The sequence below is a fragment of the Cataglyphis hispanica genome, chromosome 15 (assembly GCF_021464435.1).
Source record: "Cataglyphis hispanica isolate Lineage 1 chromosome 15, ULB_Chis1_1.0, whole genome shotgun sequence".
Lineage (NCBI taxonomy): Eukaryota > Metazoa > Arthropoda > Insecta > Hymenoptera > Formicidae > Cataglyphis > Cataglyphis hispanica.
In genome coordinates this window covers 1,763,952-1,783,293 of record NC_065968.1, presented here as the reverse complement: position 1 = coordinate 1,783,293, position 19,342 = coordinate 1,763,952, and the positions used below count along the sequence as shown (strand labels likewise).

Sequence of the window (19,342 nt, the reverse complement as noted above, 5' to 3'; positions counted from 1 at the left end):
CATTAAACTAATCTTTAAAAGATGGAGATGACAGCGCCCAAGGCGGGCGGTAAAGATTTGTGGGAAAAGTTTTGCAAAATTGAGACCACGCGAGGCTTGATGAGCACCGTGATTTATGCTCTTCATTTCTCAGGTGAGACCGCGGGACCTTATATTAAAGAACGACTGCAGAAAAGTTTCACTTCCGCATTCTGCATCAGCGACGCAGAAATCATATCGTCATTATGCTCGGCATTGTTGACGATAGTAGCGTGATTTGTGATAGCGTGATTTGTGATAGCGTGATTTGTGATAGCGTGATTTGCGAATTATTTTCTAACAATAACAAGATTTTTTATGATAGATTGATAGAAAGGGAGTGCATATCATTTGCTAAAATTTATTATCAAAATGTCTGCCAGGTGTCTTGAAACAAATAAAAGTTTACGGGTTATTTACTGTAATTTCATTTATAACAAAATGTCTAAATTAGAAATAAATTAAAATTTTTTATCTGTAAAGAAATGATATGAGAAATATACTACCGAATCAAAAAAGACAAAGATAGAAAAATTAGCATATGTATTATGCGTTAAAAAATTAATCTTAGGGGAGTACTCGCAAATGTATTGATTTAGAAACCTATATTTTGACAAATGACCGATAACTACATGAATTATTGCAATTGCTTTGGCAAGGAAAGTTCGGGTTAGTCGTATCGCCGACTATATAGAAATTGCAAAACGAGGAAATATCGCGCGGTCGTAAAAAGAATCATTGATACTAACCAGTGAAAATAGTACCCGGCAGCGAAGCGCAGATAGTCAAGTACACCAGCAATATTCCTCGAGCTTGACACACCTTCTGGCAGTAGTCCAGCTTTCTCCCGCTCGGTAGGCCACCACCGATTCTTCTTGGCCCCTTCATCGTGCCGCATAGTTTTCGTTCCAACCACGTAAACCGCGCGCGCGTTACACCCGGATTAGAGCGCGAGAAGTTTAATAATGCTTAACGCACGTGCTTTCTCCTCTTCCTTCCTTTCTTACTACACTTTACTTATTTCCTTCCTTCCTTCCGCCTAGCTTTCGATTCTCGCACACGTGACGCGAGATTTCGTAACGATCTTAACGCGCGTGCTGCAGATGCGAACTGCATTCATTAATAGGATGCGATTGTATCGGGCATGGCGAACAGTTGCATTGTGCACGCGGCCAGCTTACGAACGATACACGCCAAGTGATCTTTCTTTCTCACAATACGGTTTGTTATTGTAGCACTTTTTATTTTTATTTTCGTCTTACACAGAGAAATTATACTCGTAAATAAATTCACTGGCACTTTTGGCAAACGAAATTATATCACAAAAACTAACTTTGCACATAAAAAACGTTTCTTTTTTATGATTTCTTACGATAATCTTGTGTGTCAACAGTAATTCATTATCAAAACCTAGAACTTTTAATTAGAGATATTATTTCTACATTGTCAAAAATATATTAATGTTTTTCATAGATACTAATTTGATTATAATAATCTTGTAATCATATAAATCAGTAATCGATCGAAAGGATACGTGGTGCATTTAAGATATATTATTAATCGAAATTGAATTGCAGCTTTTATCATGACAGATAATTGAAATTCATCGTTATGACGCAATAGAGACGACGAGATGCGTGGAACGTGACATAAGTTATACCATACATACTTTTCGCAGTGATAACTAATTAACGAACTTCCGTCTCGCGATAGTACTTCAAACCGCATCATTAATGCTAAATTTAACACGCTGTCACTCATTCAGCATAGTAAGATCTGAGAGCATGATAAATGGAATCCGTTTATGCGATTTCAGCATGCCTCTGACGTGCGATACCAACAATAAGATTCGGATATGCGATGTATTATACCTGCCCATATGAACGCATTACGTTTGTCTATCATAAATTTTGGCAGTTAATTTTCGCTATTATTCGCGTTCCGCACAATAAAATGGATCAGCACGGAGTTAAATGGCGGTGAAACGATCATCTTAATTTCTCTATCATACCATCATTACAAATGGATAACAGTAATTTACACGGCGTTTGCCAGAGTAATTTTGCAATTCCATTATTCCATTTATATAATTACATAGATAATAAAGATTGTATTGTAAGCTATATAATTTTCCTAAAGAAATATTTTATTCATTATGAATATTTAAGATAATTTCTTCGCCACGATAAAACTTATTATTTTAAATGTTTAAATTAATTTATGATGCCTAAAGATTGGAGGGTTGATCTTTGTTTCATTAAAAATATCCTCACGCGGTTTATATTCTTTATGATAGAGAAGCAACGAGGACATTTATGAGAGGAGTTGGCTAAGTTTAATATAGATTAAATGAGTGAATCAACCTAATGCCGGCTGTTTCTAGTAAAGATTATAAATTCATTTTTACTGATATTTATAACTGACTTTATCATATATTTGCTAAAATGATATTACTTATTTATTATGGATTTATTATGGACTTTTAATTCCATGAAAATTTTTAATAAATAATAAATTACGCAATAACATATTTGATTAATATATTACCAAAGACAAATTGCGCATTTGTTAGTACTTGCATAACCAAACTCAAACATGTGTTGCCAGGTATGCTTAGATATTTTTTATAGAGTAATTATAATTTTGCGACATATGTTAGTATTCGTAATTAATAATGTCAAGCTTAAAATAGAATCGATTGTCAATCACTGTAATCCTAACGTAATAATAAATTGCTATGTATTAAATTTTGTTCAATTTTAATTAAAATGTGTAGCTATTTCTGTATTCAGTAACGTTGTTACTGAATTTTATCCGCATGTAGGTTAATTGGGGGCGGATGGATCGTGGAAACAGCGCGTTTCACTTCTAACTATGCTTCAAAACAACCTCGTTAATTTCCATCTAAAAGTCTTGATTTTCCGCTAATGAACACATTTCTGGTCAAAGACTTATTGATCCCCGGCATACAAAAAGCAATACAGTTGCGCTATATGAGAGTAAATTGATCCTGTTCAAATTAAACCGCAGTTAGACACAATAGCAATTCTCCATTAATTAATTTGTCAGATAGCTTTATAACGGCACGTTGTCGTCATTATCATCATTATCTTTGTCTTCGAGACGTCTCTACGTATCGGATGGTTTGGAGAATTATTTTCTATGGCATTGAAAAAAATACTTTCTTTATGATTCACATTAATGTGTAGAAAAGTTCAATAAAAAATGCATTGCGATATGATAAAATTTATTTTACGCTATAAAACGTGACCATTCTCACATCTGCGATTCAAAAGTACTTAGAGATGAAATATTCTCGAAATAAAATTTTCATTTTAGATTCTATCGCGAAAGAGAAAGAAATTACTTTTTTAAAATTATTCATGAATAATATATTCAATAAATAACAACAAAAAATTTAGAGATAAAATAATATCACTTTTAATTAAAAATAGTGGTACCATGGTCAGCTTCGTGAAAAATCTAAATTTTGGTTTAAATTTTCGGTTAGAGATAGAATAACTGTATTTTTTTTATCAATAAAAATGTGGAATGGTATTCGGTGAGTTGCAAGTTGCAATATCTAAAATGTAACGTTTAATTTTGACTGTTTCGATCGAAAACTCGGGGACATGCGGATACAAAAAGCATGCCGGTTTAAAAATATCACGACGTAATTTTATGAGAAATGTGTCGAACTATGTATAAAATGACAATATAAAAAATCTGCATGGTAGGATAGAATTATTGTAGATACAATAATGGAATGCATTAGTGTGCAATGTGTTATTGTTTTTCCATCACATTATTAAAATAAATTTTCTTTGTAAACGTTGTAAAACATCAGTTAATTTATAAAATAATAATGAAAATTATATAAATAAATTTTAATAAAACGCGCATACAATAAATATTTATGTTAGCATTTGTAACAAAATGTATAATCCCTCAGGGGCACACAGCATTGAATATGATCAAATTCGAGGTATCTGAACGATTCAACGCTTGAGGGTTTTTTAACCAGACCACCCAATAATTTCTCCTAAGAATTTAAATAAGAAGAAATAATAATATAGGTGTTGTTCGTGTGTCTGTGTGTAAGCGCAATGTCCATATTTAAAATATTAGTATTAAAATTATTAAATGTTTTAAATCATATCTTCTTCTTTCATATTTTTTATTTACGATACATTGATTTTGTAAATTGTTTTTAAATATATTTATAGAAATAAACAAAAGAAAATTGTTTTTTTTTGCATTTTGTACATATATATCTTATTTTTATCTAGAAATATTATTGTAAATAATATATTTATTCGATAGTGAAAATTGTATTTCCGAAAAAAACAGTATACCGAAAATATAGAATTCATAAACCACTGCGGATTTACATACTCGCATATAACTTGAAACGTCGCAAATTAATGAAACGGTTACAACACCAAGCTATACGTAAAAGTAATATTTTTGGTTGCAAACATGCATAACTGCTGCATCTAATCTTGTTCTAGCATCTCGCACTATAATAAAATCTGAAAATTTCATATATTCACAAAGTCTATAATTTTATAAAATCATCAAAATGTTTTTCAAAATCCGACATTTTTCACAAACGTATAAAAGTATATCAACTTAAACGAGATAATTTTCTTTTTCAGTTAGCATTTATGCTATTTTGTATATTTTTCGTAAACTCCTAAGACCGTGTCTTGAAAACGTCCTCAGAGTATGTGTGTGTGTATGTGTGTGTGTGTGTGTGTCTGTCTGTTGAACATGGAAATTGCGCCGGGTCAATTTTAAGATGCACCGCGATGCAGACATAAAGGGTAGGTGCCGACCTCGCGGACAATGGCAATGCTGATGCAAGACAGCAGGCGCAAATTATCCCTGGGAGGTATTATTAATTAATGCCCTTGTTAGGCTACGGAGCTTGATGGGGAAGGAGCGAAGGAGCGAGATGCAGGCTGGAGATAGCAAGCGAGTGTGTTGCACAAGTGTAGAGGGTGGGACATAAAACTGAGAGCACGTAAAACGTCCGTGTGTATAGCATATGTACGTACGTGTGCGCACACGATAACATGGCGTGAATGTACGACATGCAGCGTACGAGCACGCTGGGAATAACGAAATTTTCAGGACGAGACAAATTAAAATTCAAATACTTATATGACATCATCAAGCGAGAGAAGGCTCATATGAATAAAACGAGAGAAAAAAATATCTGAGTAATTTTTATGAAAAAGCTACGCGAATAAACAAAAATGAATTTTCTCAAGGACCAGAAAAGAATTTTAAGTTAGAAACAGAACGATATATCGCGTGCAAAAATAAATCAAAAGTACAAAATAAATTTTTCTCATGCGAGACAATTTTCGAGAAAATGTGTAACTACGAAGAATGAAAAATTAATAATATCTTGCGTATTTTTTCAAGCACACTTGGATTAGATTAAATTTTTTCTAAAAATAAAAGAAATATATTTATGTCCAACTTCCAAATTCATTTAGTATTATTTTAGAAATAAATAAATCTTCTTTCCATCTTTTAAGTTTCACAAAACCATTTAAAAACGGCTGGAACTACGAGATCTCGCGACCTTTACATCCACATGTTATTTATATTCATTCCCAAGAACACGCGTATACTCGATGCTGGCAACGTTCTTCTCTGCTTTCTCTTTCTTCGTCACCGTCCTACATACGTAATTACCAAACTTAATTAAAATTTTGGAGATGAGAGAGAAAACGAAAGAGATAATGATGCCAAAATCGTGGCTGTGTGAGATGGGACTGTCGACACATTTAAAGATATATTAGTTCCAGAAGAATGAAGCTTGAAACGACGCACGTTAAAACGTGTATCGCGGGTCGCCTGTACCGGCAAATGTGGTGACTAAAAAGGGCTCAGTGATTTGCGGTTCTAGTGGAGTAATTTTAGCAACGGCAGTTCAGGTGATTCCTCTACGAAAGGACGAAACTTTTTCGACATCCGTTTGCCTTTTTTATTCTTCGCGGTGACAGGGAATGGTGCGGCTTTGTGGTACGAAAGGTCGATGTTGTCGACAATATTGGTTTGCCTATTTCACTTTACAGTATCGAAATTTCCGTCGAATGTCAAGCCTTGTGTTTGCATATTTTCTTTGGTGGACATTTTGAGTTTTTGTTTATATAAACTGTATCGTATACCCTTGCAAATTTAATGCTTCTCTTCAGATATATTGACATTCTTGCTCGCATGTAAAATAAAATAATATACGGAAACAAAAGGATATCCATTTTTTTTCAATGCACGATACTAGATATTTGATAAAAGAGACACCAACGCATCGCCTACAGATCGAAGAGTCCGAGATAAAAAACAAGAAATCACTAATAATTTAAAAAAGCTATTAATATATACGTATATGCACATCAATTTTATATACATATAAATTTTTATTGCCCTTCAGTCAGTTTCGATATATTTTAGTATCTTTCCTGACATATAATTTATTAAATTTATTTATGTGCGTGATACTAAGCATTTAATCTACTTTATGATAAAAAAAAAATTATTTACAACTATTTTTTAAAGTTCAGGTATTTATCAAAGTATTAAAAGTATTGTTTAGCGATATTTTAGTGTCCTATTAAAAAATATTTGTGTAAAAAATTTATGATAACACTATTTCTAAAGTAAACAATATGTCCCTCGTCACCGCTCTCGGACTCTCATCAAGCTATCGCATTTTCCACCAACCCCTCTCGAGTTCTCGTGCAATTGGTTTTTCGTGTTCCAAGCACTTTGCTGTCCTCGAAATCCTAATTTCTCGTTTTTCACTCCCTCACTCTGTCCTCACCACCGTTACTCGGTAGAGCGAGCGTTTCTCCGATAGTGCGATGCCCACGGAATCTCGCTATTGCGTTCCGCTTGATTTCCAGGTTTGTGACGAAAAGTACGAAAAATGGTAGAGAATTGTGGAATCTGTGTAAACAGGTCGGAGCTGTGCGTACTGTGACAACTTTTATTTGCTTTTGGTATTCTAGTCCCGCTCCATCCCCTTTTCTGTCTATTTAAAATTAGTCGTTTGTTATTCTGTTTATTTTGGTTTTAATTATGGCTATAGAAATATCTTTCTCTGTATTTCTAGCTATCATTTTTTTTTTTTTTTTCATTTTTATAGTATTCATCGTTATCTTTATCATTACTAACTTAAATTATGTCAATTGCATTAATAATCTAAATTTCTATATTAATAATATATCAATTTGTTCTTATTATATATATATATATATATATATATATATATATATATATATGGAATTTTGAAAACATTTATTAAAAAATTTTATTGTTTGAAAATAATTTTAAAAATAAAATTTTGACTGTCTCTTTCTTTATATTTCCTAAATTTCATAATTAAATTATAACCATACATAAATATTTTTTAACATTTTATCGTTACGTTTTTATAACTTTATGAAAATTAGTTTGAAATTAATTACACATATATTGTCAAACAGATTATAATATAGCTGCATTCCTACTTATTCACTCATGATTTCATCAAAGATTTATCGATTCAATAATGATCAAAAATCAATTAATTTACATTTCATGAAACATTTTACAATTTAGCTAAATTTGCACTAAATTGACACATATTTCCACAAATTATCACTAAAATGTCTTTCATCCATATAACACCGAAGAACGATCGAGATAGATCGGAGCCGGCACATGTGATACTCGGACCAGCATGCGAGACGCACTAAATCTCTTCAAGCTCCGTCTATAGTGCGGCACGCGGTCCCTCTAACAATAAACTTAGGTAAGCCGACGAATACGACGACAACGTGCACACACGCGTGTCGACCGCACGCGTGACAAAACAGCCGCACGCACTGTGGGTGCGTGAGGCGAACTAGCCGCGCGTGGTGCGACGCACGGAGCACTAGAGACGATCCACTCGAGACGATACGCTGGTGTGCGTGGCTCACAATGATGACCGGTGTGAATTGTCGTCCCGTAGAGGAGGATGCGTGTAACACGTGTGAGTGAGTGAAATCGGTGCGGGTGGAAGGCCAATTGCCATCCTCGTTGTAGCGCACGATATTATACTGGTGCGAGCACTTGTCTCTCATGAATTTGGGGCTTATACCAAGATACGTTAAGTGTGCACAGAACTCGATAATCTGTGTGCGAGAAGCCCGCATTGTAGGCACCGCGGCGCCGAAATGTGATATAGCGAATCTTGTTAATATCGTAAAGGGTATACGGGAAGTATATACGGGAAGATTATTATGTATATATTATACTCCCTGCTATACTTTCCGAAAATAGCTATGCTATTCGAAATGCGAAATGTGAAATTAGATAAAAATGTATAAATTAATCAAAGAATTACAATAGAAAAAATTTTATAAATAAATCCTAACGGGATATCAATGAAATAGTTTTTAATAGCATTTATTTGAAGAATTATAAAGAGATCAAATTTGTGCCGCTCGAAATGTTATATATCTTATAGTTTGGATTTTAAAACGTGAATGCAATCAATATAATATTTATCAGTTACATATGCTTGATTGTTGTATCATTTATGTATCATAATAGGCTCTCATCACATTATCTCAAGATATATGTTTGTGCATTATTAACTATACAAAAATTCTAAAATATAAATTAATATAAAATTATTAATATAATTTTATTTATTAATTTAAATTGTTAACTATCGCATTGTATAGACATACAAATAATTTAGCCACTTCATTGCATTAATGCAACGATAACAAGAATTGTCGAAATACGAAAGTAAAAATATTTCGTTAGCTATGATGAATATGCGGTAATCGTGCAACAATGAATCTGGCGTTGTGTCCCGTTTAATCATATAAATCACTCGTAACGGACGGCTCGTCAATTCGAGGCAAGCAGCGTTAAAGGGTTAAGGGCTGAAATCTGCACACAGTGAACTCTGCTTATCGGGCAACACGTAGTAACGGGCCGCGTATCAAGCGCGCGGAGAATTCGCGGCCTGTTCATCGACGCGATCCGCGCGCAAAAGCGCAGCATCCGAGCGTGCATATCTCGCGCGATCGATCGTTCCGGCATTGCACGCCGCTAACCACGAATGCATATAGAATTTGCGATCCATTGCGTCAAACGTGTGCTCCCCTTCTAATACGGGCAATCGTAGCAACGCGTTCGCGTCCCATTCGCGGCAAACGGGACGGAGATTTCGCGTCTCTTGGTCTCGCTCTTGAGCGCCTGCACGTGAACATGAAAAAAGGGCGCGCGTGGAATTTTTGTATGTAGGAAAATTTTATTAAGCGGCCCACTGAGCTTTGTGAAGTTTTCTGTACGTGGGTAAATTTAAATTTCAACCACGGTCCTCTCTGACCGCAGGAAAAGGGACTTTTAGTCTTTATCCTGTATCTCGACATTTTATATGCCAATTTTGTAAGCGCATTTTTTTTAACAGTGCGTCGTCAAAGTAAGCATATTAATTAATTAAATTCTTATTTCTATCGACGGTGTTTGCTTTTTAGAATATTATTCATGTTACATTGCTCTTATATATTTTGCTGCAGCAAACCGAAGAAAATGCTGTCTTTCGATTCTTCTGCTTAAGGCTTATTATGTTGATAATTATAACATTTAATCAAATGCGACGAATATTGTTATGTAGAGTCCCATACATCGACCATCACGCAATATGTACACGATATGACATTATATTTGGGTATAAAATCCTAGCGCAACATACGACGACAGCGAAACGCGACGCGTCTATTAACAACATTTTATGGCAAACATTACTTTCGGCACGCAACATTACCCATCACACGCATTATAACGACATCCTGATTTTACGATCGGTCCATTTCGCGGCGGTTCATGAAGCTTGTTATACCAGCGATCCATTCGATCCACGATGTCCGTATCCTCTGCGCGCTTGCAATCCGCAAAATCACATGTCATCCTTTTCCAATTCGTGCGCAAACCACAGATATGAATCGCAGATTTCACACTCGACACACATTTACACGCGTACCGACATATCGGCGCCGCCGTGAATACAATACGAGTCTGCAATGCAATGTACGTTATAGCCACCGTCCCTATATATGTAATGTCTAACAAGACGACAAGGGAAAGAGTGAGAAATAGAATCGACATATGCGAACGCGAGTGTGATGAAACGCGCCGGCAAATGTGTGTGTGTGTGTGTGTGTGTGTGCGTGTGTGTGTGTGTGTGTGTGTGTACTAGAAATATTATGCAGATAAAATATTCATGGTTATCGGAACTCGGCGATCGAGACCGGCTTTATTTTCCGCGATGAATAGAAATGGTGCCACCCATGCCGCGCAATCCGTGGAACGCGATTCTTTCTTCTCCCCTCGACGACAATAAAAAAAAGGCGCCGGATGGATTTGATATGCTATTATCTGCGTGGGAATAATTATCGGAGCATTTATCGCGTTTCTGCAGTAAAAAATTATTGATAACTTTAAAAAATCACTTTAATAAATAATTGACTCTCTCTCTCTAAGAACAATTAAGAAACATCTGCAATAAAGCGTCAAAATTCATAAATTATAATCAATTCTTAGTCATTTTTCTTTTTCATGGGAAACGCAAGACTGCGCAAATGATTTGTGGAACTTAATAACGGCATGTCGGATTTAATTGCCATTTTTGTGCGTGGCCACGGTCGAAATGACTGCCGAGATTTGATTAAATTCCTAATTTGCGTGGGTAAAATTAACTCGGTCGCAGAAATATAAGTTTGCGGAATTAATTATCAAGGGGTCAAAACTCATTAAGAAACTATTGAAATTTTCATTAGAGTACAACATCTATATTTTATGGTAAATTAATCCCCTACCTGCATTTGAATGAAATTAAAAAATATTCTCTTAGAATTTAAGTATGTGGAAATAGCAAAATATAAATATATAACTTTAATAGAGAAGCAAACTAAAGAAAAGAAAATGTGGCATTTGCAATCCGGAACGTTACATATTAAACATTTTCATCTTTTAAAAATATTATTCTTGATAGTAAGAGAAAGACTAATAAAAGATCTGCGGGTGTTGATTCATAAATATATATGTCAATATACGTGATTGCTTCCGTAACAATCGCTTCAAACATTTTGATTCGCTTTGAATTCTCATTACTGGCAAACCATATTGTCGCTATATCACGATTTAATGCTCATATTGAATGGAACAAAATATAGGGATTCGTGAAATATTTAGAAAGCTATCCATTGCAATATATATAAAAACATGGCAGACATAAAAGAGCTATTTTAAAAAATATCAAGCGTAAAATCAATTGAATTCTCTGGGATATCTCCGTTTTTATAATGGTCGAAAATGGAATATGATTAAATTGCGCCTACGTTATGCGACGACTACGATGTAAGCCGGATGTGCTCGCAAAATAATTGGAAATATAATTGGACAAAAATACCGTACAGGTATAATAGCGACGGTGATCCCGTGTGTTTCCCCCTTTTCTACTTTTATATCAGTTCTCTCTTTCATTAAATTCAAAAATATTCCAAAGATTAAAATTCAATCACTCGAATGTTTAATATAACGCAGTTATAAAATAAATTCTAACTTCTTGCGCGATTGATCGTCGTTGAGACATCAAATTAAATTCAATTAAATTCGTATTAGTTTACCGCAAGCTTAAAATCACCGCTCTCCGTAAATAACTCGGCTATTCTCTTGAAATAATTGAGTGTATAATTAACCAGATGTCTATAGAGATATACATATATGCACATGATTATTGCGTGACCGATGAAAATGATCATATAGTTCTCAGATTTTACTTCAATTAATTATCTTTTAATTAATTTTCTTGTCTGATAACGTTCAAAAAATTTAGTATTGTAGTTATCTAAATTTATTATGTTTATGTATAGTCTGCAAAATCCTGTATATCACCATTTACAAAGTCTTCTGTCTAACGTTAATTTACGCATTCCACGAAAACGAGATAAGACAATGAAAAATAGTAGACGACAGTTGCAGTGAATAGTCACTGTCTCACATATACTCGTCTTTTAGATAATATCGCGTACAAAGGTTTCCAAGTTAATTACGTCATGGCAGAAGACTTGAATTCTGCAAAAAAAAAAGAGGGGTTGAAGTCTGTAAAAAAAAAAAAAAAAACGCCGGCAAATCGGTATAATAATGGAAACCGACAGGTAAAACACGGTCTGTATCTCTCAGTGTCTTCATCCCATTTCTATTTATATAATCGTATTCTCTTTATAAGCACACAAATGCGAGACCGTCATGGCTGGAACCAAATTATCCTCGTTATCACGTTATATAATTAGTTTCTCTTTGCGTTACTGCCAGAAATGAGTAGCCAGATGTGGGTATAATACTTTAAGGATCGGAACGATATGTTTTGCACACTTGGCGTACTCATTAAGAGCGGGCCGTTTGTGTGAGAAATTATAATAACTGTTTAACGTTAATTTAAGTGATAATTAGATTTTGAAAATAAAGCAAAAAGAAAAGATTGTGTCTATTTATACTAGTATCTCATACATGTAGAAATTCCAATGCGCGTTTAGTAATGCACGATTTGCACAGAATATATTCAGCCATTAAACTTCTGCTAATATAGGTGCTATCGTGCATGAACATTCCATTGAACTGCATATCTTTAACGCCACTATTACCTAGTGACCTAGCAAAAATCGCTATTTAACAAAGAGACTACGGACAGTGTAATATTTAGCTATTAGAGTAATGAGAAGACAGTTTGTTATTACAGATAAATGATTATTTTTTACAATTATCACTTTAATACAAATGTATGCATATAAAAGTATATATATTGCTGTTAATACTGGAAACTGTATAGTAAAAGCACTTAGAGTATCCGAGTGTCGTATAATGATTATAGAGTACCGAGGTGTGTGGTCGCGTTTAAGCAGCGGCTGACTTACAGAGTGTTATACAAGTGCGCGCGCGCGCGCTGTAAGCCTTTGATTATGACCCGTGTCTGAGGAGAGTTTGAATCACGAGGAAGCGCGTAAGATGATATTCCTGAATGGAATGACCGGAAGTCGGAGCTGTGCGTTACACACCCGCATGAAGGGGAGAGCGCTATGGCTCCTTCACTCCGTGAGAGAGCTGCGTGCGGATACCGGCTAACCGGTTCACCTCGCGCGTTAGGATAACGCCGTGTCCGGTCCTCGTCGCTGGTAATGAAATACAGTAACACAATATCCGCGATATACATTTGCGGTGTGCAGTTACACGCGATGAGTTATCCGGTCTTGCGAGCGCGATGCGCGGCTAAGGGTATCGCGTGACATCTGGATTAATTCGGCTGCGCGGAAACCCGCGGACCGTGCGACACGGTGTGTCGCAGGTTTCTTCGTGGGAATCGCAGGGAAAATTAATCATCGTTTCCGTCGCGACGGAAATTGCTTGGTTGCGGTCCGAGCAGCTTTTTCGCACCGAGTAAATCGATCCCGTTAACGTCCGGATTTGGCGACCCGTTTCCTTCTTGACGGCCTTCACCGTATGTTTTAATAAGTAGCCTACTTTCTTTGCGCGATTCATTAAGTTTATTGCAATTTTTTGCCTCTCGCTCTACTTTACTGTTTTTCTTCACGCGCTTTCCACACTTCTGCGAGTAAATTTTTTGTAGAGATACGCGTCATTTTCATAACTTGGATATTAATCAAATACTGTATGCGTTTTTTTTTTTTTTTATTTCACTACCGTCACGCTATTTCACAGTATATTTGAGCAATATTCACTTGTACGCAAACGATTGGCCATACGGAAGCGCCATAAAGCTAATGATCCCTAAGTGATCCGTACCACGGCGACATGATGACTGTTGTGCTAGGGAGGATGGGACTACAAGCGAATGGAATGGGATGAAACATCCCATCATTATTCAATGATCTACATCTCTTTACATCTTTAGCTACGCAAAATACATCTCTATATGAACATAAAAAGTTTTACAAGACATTAAATCTCACGAAATTTATTGTAATTTTTTATTATTTGTTACGTTTTTCATTATATCATATTTTTACGTAAATAATAATTTTTCATATTTTTACGTAAATAATAATTTTACTTGCAATAAAAAATAAATGAATGTACAATCTTTTTAGTTCATTGATACAAAGTAAAATTTGTCTTGATTGCTATAAAGTTAATAAATTTAACGTATTCTTTGATAAGATAAATCAATAAATAAGTTTTCAATATTTTTCTCTAAAAAGGTTATTATTAAATTACTAAATTATTAAATTTTTAAGTGTTTGCCGAGATTCTTAAACAAAAATGTTATCTGTCTAATTTTTTCTATTAACAAAAAATGGATCGAAAAAGACATCTTTCTCGAAAATTGTTAATCTTTAGTGAACGTAGATGTATATTTATAAATTGTTAGTATATTAATTTAATTAATTATTTCATTAATAATTTTATAAATAATTCGTTTTTTAATATGTCGCAATAGGGGAAACGAACTAATCCTTCCGTAAGAAGACACATGCGCGGCGAGATCAAACATCAAACGGAATCTCGCAACGAGAACGCGCCGATGCATCTCCATAAAACGAGCACGGGGCTAGCGAGTCCGTCAAAGCTTTGTTAAACTACACCGAACGCCCCACCGTGTTAACGTATCAGTATGTTTGGCGTCTAAACCACGAGGCACCGCAAGATCGGTACCGGCCATCCATCAAGCTCTATTCCCGCTCTGTACGGGATGACCACCTGTATCTCGCTAAACAAGATTTACTCCGCTATAGATCATCCCGCGTGATCGAGTGGCCCGTCTGTGTGCTCGACGAAAGAAACAATTAGTCGTCGGAAGATGATGGGCCAGCATCCCGAGAAAAGAAATGGATCACGTAATAGGGCATCGCGATGGTCTTGTCGGCTTAACGCCACTTTTCGGACTTCGACGTCGATTTATATATATATAAATCTTAAAGAGAAGGTACTGGAATCTAATCGATCAAATCGGATAAATCTATACCGTAGGCGGTTCCCGTACACTAAGCTTTAAGGATTTGAAAGAAGAAATAATCAATAATTTTGATGAGACGTGACAGCAATCGTTTTAAAGAAAAATAATAAAAGAAAAGTTAGATAAATTTTTAGCAACATATAAAAGTTTTGATGTATTTAAACTTTATATGAGAGAGTATGAGAGAATACTTAAATAAAATTAAAAATTATATTTAATAATATATATTTTGAAAAATTTTAATAGCTATATGTATATATATATATTTTTTTTTGTTTGCACCTCATGTTTTAAAAATATGTAAATATGTAACTGTATTTATTTCATGCAGCCGCGCCCAGGTTTATACAAAATTAATATCAACAGCCTTATCAAGCGTCAACTCTGCCAATGTACATAATCAATTTATTACATACTAACGTCATAAATTTTCACCAAAGCGGCATTAAATCTTCTCTCAAAATCCTTGCGTAACTTCATCAATTTCGAGAGCGAGACGCTTCGCACAAACGAGTCTTAACGTTACGCGAACATTTGTACAAATCAATATTTGACACAAAACTATTCCTCGATTCGTCGTGCACCATAATGTTGCATTTAAAATAATGGAGCTAAACATAACGTCTTCCTATGCTTCAAATATAAATGTCAAGGCCTAGATACGGCGACGGGTCGATCACCAACCAAGTTGCAGAGTCACCGTGCTCTCATAATTCAAAATTCTAGACGACTCCAGTCATCCGAAGTCATGTGCCCAAAGTGGGATCCTACGCTCGACTCCCGCTGATAATTTATGAGGTGCAACCCTCGTCGAAGCTAGCTGTTCAATTTTTGAACGGGCGTGTGGTCATGTGTAATATCGGAAAGATTATATCGTGTCCGTCCGCGCCAAAGTTACTGACTAAGAAAATATCGATCCTTAAGTAATACATCTTGCAGTTATACATGAAAAGAAAAAAAAACGGACCTTGTTTTTCCGCCCTGCATATTCGACAAAAAATTATTTAGCGCGCATTGTTGACGACAGCTTTTTATTTCTTACGTACAGTGTAATAACGTATTGTGATAATTATATAAGTGAGTTTAAATTTCTCATACATAAGCTCGATTATAATGAATATTTCTTTTAGAATGTCTTAACGCAGGCGTGCATAATATGAATAGGACAAAGGAGGATGCATGAAAACGATGTTTTGTTTTCACTTCTACATCTCCTAGAAACTTTTTTAAAACAATGGTTTCATGAGGCGCGCGAAGCGCCTAGCCGAAGGCAATGCGTTTTTATTATATCCGAGCATATTTTCCTATCCATAGACCGAAAGTAAATAAAACATTACACACCGGAGTATTTTTCATCAAAACCTTATTCTTAGCTTTAAAAACCATCTTTCTTTTATATTTTAATAATAGAAGATTGTATATAAAATGATGGCGCAATTACAAGAGAAATTATATCTGCGCTAAAGCTTAAAAGCATTCAGTCATTTAGAAAATGACAATTTATTGTTAGCGAATAATATTACAATTTTATACTTTATTTAATTTTTAAAATTAATAAATTTAAGTTTTAATAAAGTTAATAATTGGTTGTTATATATTTTCTGTATTAAATACGTATACTCTCTTTTTTTATTTTTTTTTTTATTAATAATTTTATATAAATACTATTAACTTTATTGTTGCTTAGTCAATAATATTGTTCTATTCATCTACAATTACTCTCTTAAATTCTACAAATAATTAGCTAATAATTAACGCTTCACCGATAGATAGATATGTCTTCGTTTAATTGCATTCTTAATTAATAAATAATTATTGTCTTATAATTCTTTTCGCGTGATGTCAGCTACGTGTAATGCATTCCTAAGGTGCACCGCAATTTTTTAACTTTAAAGCATCTAAGCGCAGAGTGAAGAAGGCAGAGGAAGATGGATGAAAATGAAGTTTTCTTTTCTGAACTTATAACCACAAGAAATGGTTCTAAAGTACCGTTACACGACACAGCATGATACACACCGTGAGAGACAATACTTCTTTATTATGCGTGTCTATATGTTTTTAAGCTTAATACGGCATAAGAATAACTATATCTTGGATTTTTCTTTGTCTATATTTTTATTATTATTAAATAGTATGACCTGAAGTTAAAAAAAAAAAATAATAAATTGGCAATTTTATGTAACATACTTGTATATACAAAATATGCAAAAGTATTTCAACTGCTGCAAAATATGTTTTTTTAAAATAAATATTTAATGAATAAATTCAGCTTGGTGTTGATATGGCATTCAAAATACACATTAATTATTCAGAAACATTTGCGTGTAAATATACATATATGCAAATGTTTTTGAATAATAAATATTATTCACATAAAGAAAATCTCTAATTCAATTACTACGTAATACGAAAAATATGTTTACAAAAATTATTATAAATTTGTAGCAAATTCTAGAATCAAATCAATCATACAATGTGTAGATAAAGAAATATTGGAGAGAACAAATGTCCGTTCAGTAAAAGAAATTACTTGAATTAACGTGGTTCGCTCGAATTTACGAAATTGAAAGATGATTTATGGATTGACTTAATGCCTTTCTCCGAAAATCGTTAGAGATTGTTTTCGGAAATCGTTCAAAGTACAATTTCGAGAAAAAGCTGTAAAATATGTATTCCACAAATATAGCACAGGCTATACATTTATTGTGTAATAAAATATTAGACTATAAGAGAAATATCAAGTTTTTGTAAGGACATTAATATTCCTTTTTCTCTTTAATAGCTAAATATATGTTATCAATTATTTTAATAACAATATAATTATTTCAAAATATATATTTTAATCTTTTATAAAATTTGACCCTCTTTAATAATTGAATTGATTTATTTGATATTTATAAATTTTTTTATTTTTTCATTTAAACTTGAACCGTGATTAATCAATGCGAATGCTGCTTTATCTAAATTTTCGGATTACTGCCAAATTATGTCATCGGGAATACCTTTGTCCGAAATTGCCGGCATTGTCGTCACGAACATCGTCTCGATTCGGTTCGCAGCAACAGATTCTATTCCCACGAGTTTCACACAGAGATCGAAAAGAACATGCTTGAGCGAACCTCATCAATGCGAATGCCGGTAATAACGAAGATTTCTTCGTCGAGTAAGTAGATCGTCCCCTTCGGATCAATATAATCAATATCTACGTGACTATGAGACCTGTTCCAAAGATCTCTATCGCTCTAAAAATGGGAACAAAACTCTTGAAGATTTGAAGCTTTAAAATTATTTTATTTTAAAAGAGACAAAATTTTGTATTTGTAAGAAAATGAAATAAAATCTATTCTTTTTAGCTTTTAATCAAAATAATACTATACACCTGTCTTTATGATTATTACTATATTGCACTTTTTATATATTTTTTAGTTAAGCAATAAATTTCCATCTAACAAGCGTATGTGATTTTGACGTTAAATGACATCATTTGGATCTCAAATAATATTATTTTAACGCCAAATGACGTGCATTTGCTACCTGGATTAATTTTAGATTACTATTAAAATAACACTTTTAATTTCACACTTAAGTGAGATATAATTCAATGTTATAAATAATTTTTTTTATCAAAATATTTATCAAAATATACAATAAATAATTTTAACAATGTATGCTTATCGATTTATATAAGAATAATTTCGCACCGTATTTTGGATATCTAAAAGAAAATATTTAAAAAAATAATAATGAGAAAAAGAGGAAAAAGAGAGAGAGAATTATTAAGAAAATTATTTGCCAAAATTAACAAGCACCAAATAATCGAGATTTATATATTCGCTTTCAATTTCTTTTATCTTCGCGTATATTCTCACGAGATATCCTAGCTATTTCTATTTTTATCCAGATTCGTTATATCTAGAATATAAATCGCTACAATGACACGGATATTCTATTGATTGAATATTATATGTAAGTACCCGGTCCCATTGCTATTCGCGGAGGTAGAGGACCACTCGCTCTATATATGAAGGAATCCGAATTGGGAAGCTATTGAGTGTGGCTGAGTGGACGAATGTAATGTACAGCCCACACATGCCTTTCACGAGTGCCTATAGCAGAAGAGTCGTTCACGAATACCCCTTTATCGTTATTGCACGTTCAGGGTGGTGCACGGGAATCTCTTGTAGGTGGCACGTTTGCCGCGTGTTTCCCGACCGTTCATCATTTTTAGTGGCCGTCCCTCGGTCGGTGAAGTATTAAATTATATTTCATCGATGTGATTAACGGTCCTGAAATGTA

At 34.0% G+C, this 19,342-nt stretch overlaps 1 protein-coding gene across 8 annotated transcripts in view; it reads right to left on the bottom strand.

The window, feature by feature from the left end:
• The window catches only part of LOC126855309 (zwei Ig domain protein zig-8-like), a 105,254-nt gene that overhangs the window by 78,693 nt on the left and 7,219 nt on the right, over positions 1-19,342 (bottom strand). Inside the window, exons 1-2 of one of the 8 annotated variants that reach the window (XM_050602847.1) lie at positions 13,594-13,854; positions 768-1,434 (exon numbers count right to left, since the gene is read on the bottom strand). The exons of 1 other annotated variant lie outside the window; for it this stretch is intronic. In XM_050602847.1, the coding sequence (XP_050458804.1) occupies positions 768-906 (139 nt within the window). In that variant the 5' untranslated portion in view covers positions 907-1,434; positions 13,594-13,854. 6 more of the 8 variants (XM_050602846.1, XM_050602842.1, XM_050602841.1 and 3 more) reach the window with 6 other exon arrangements.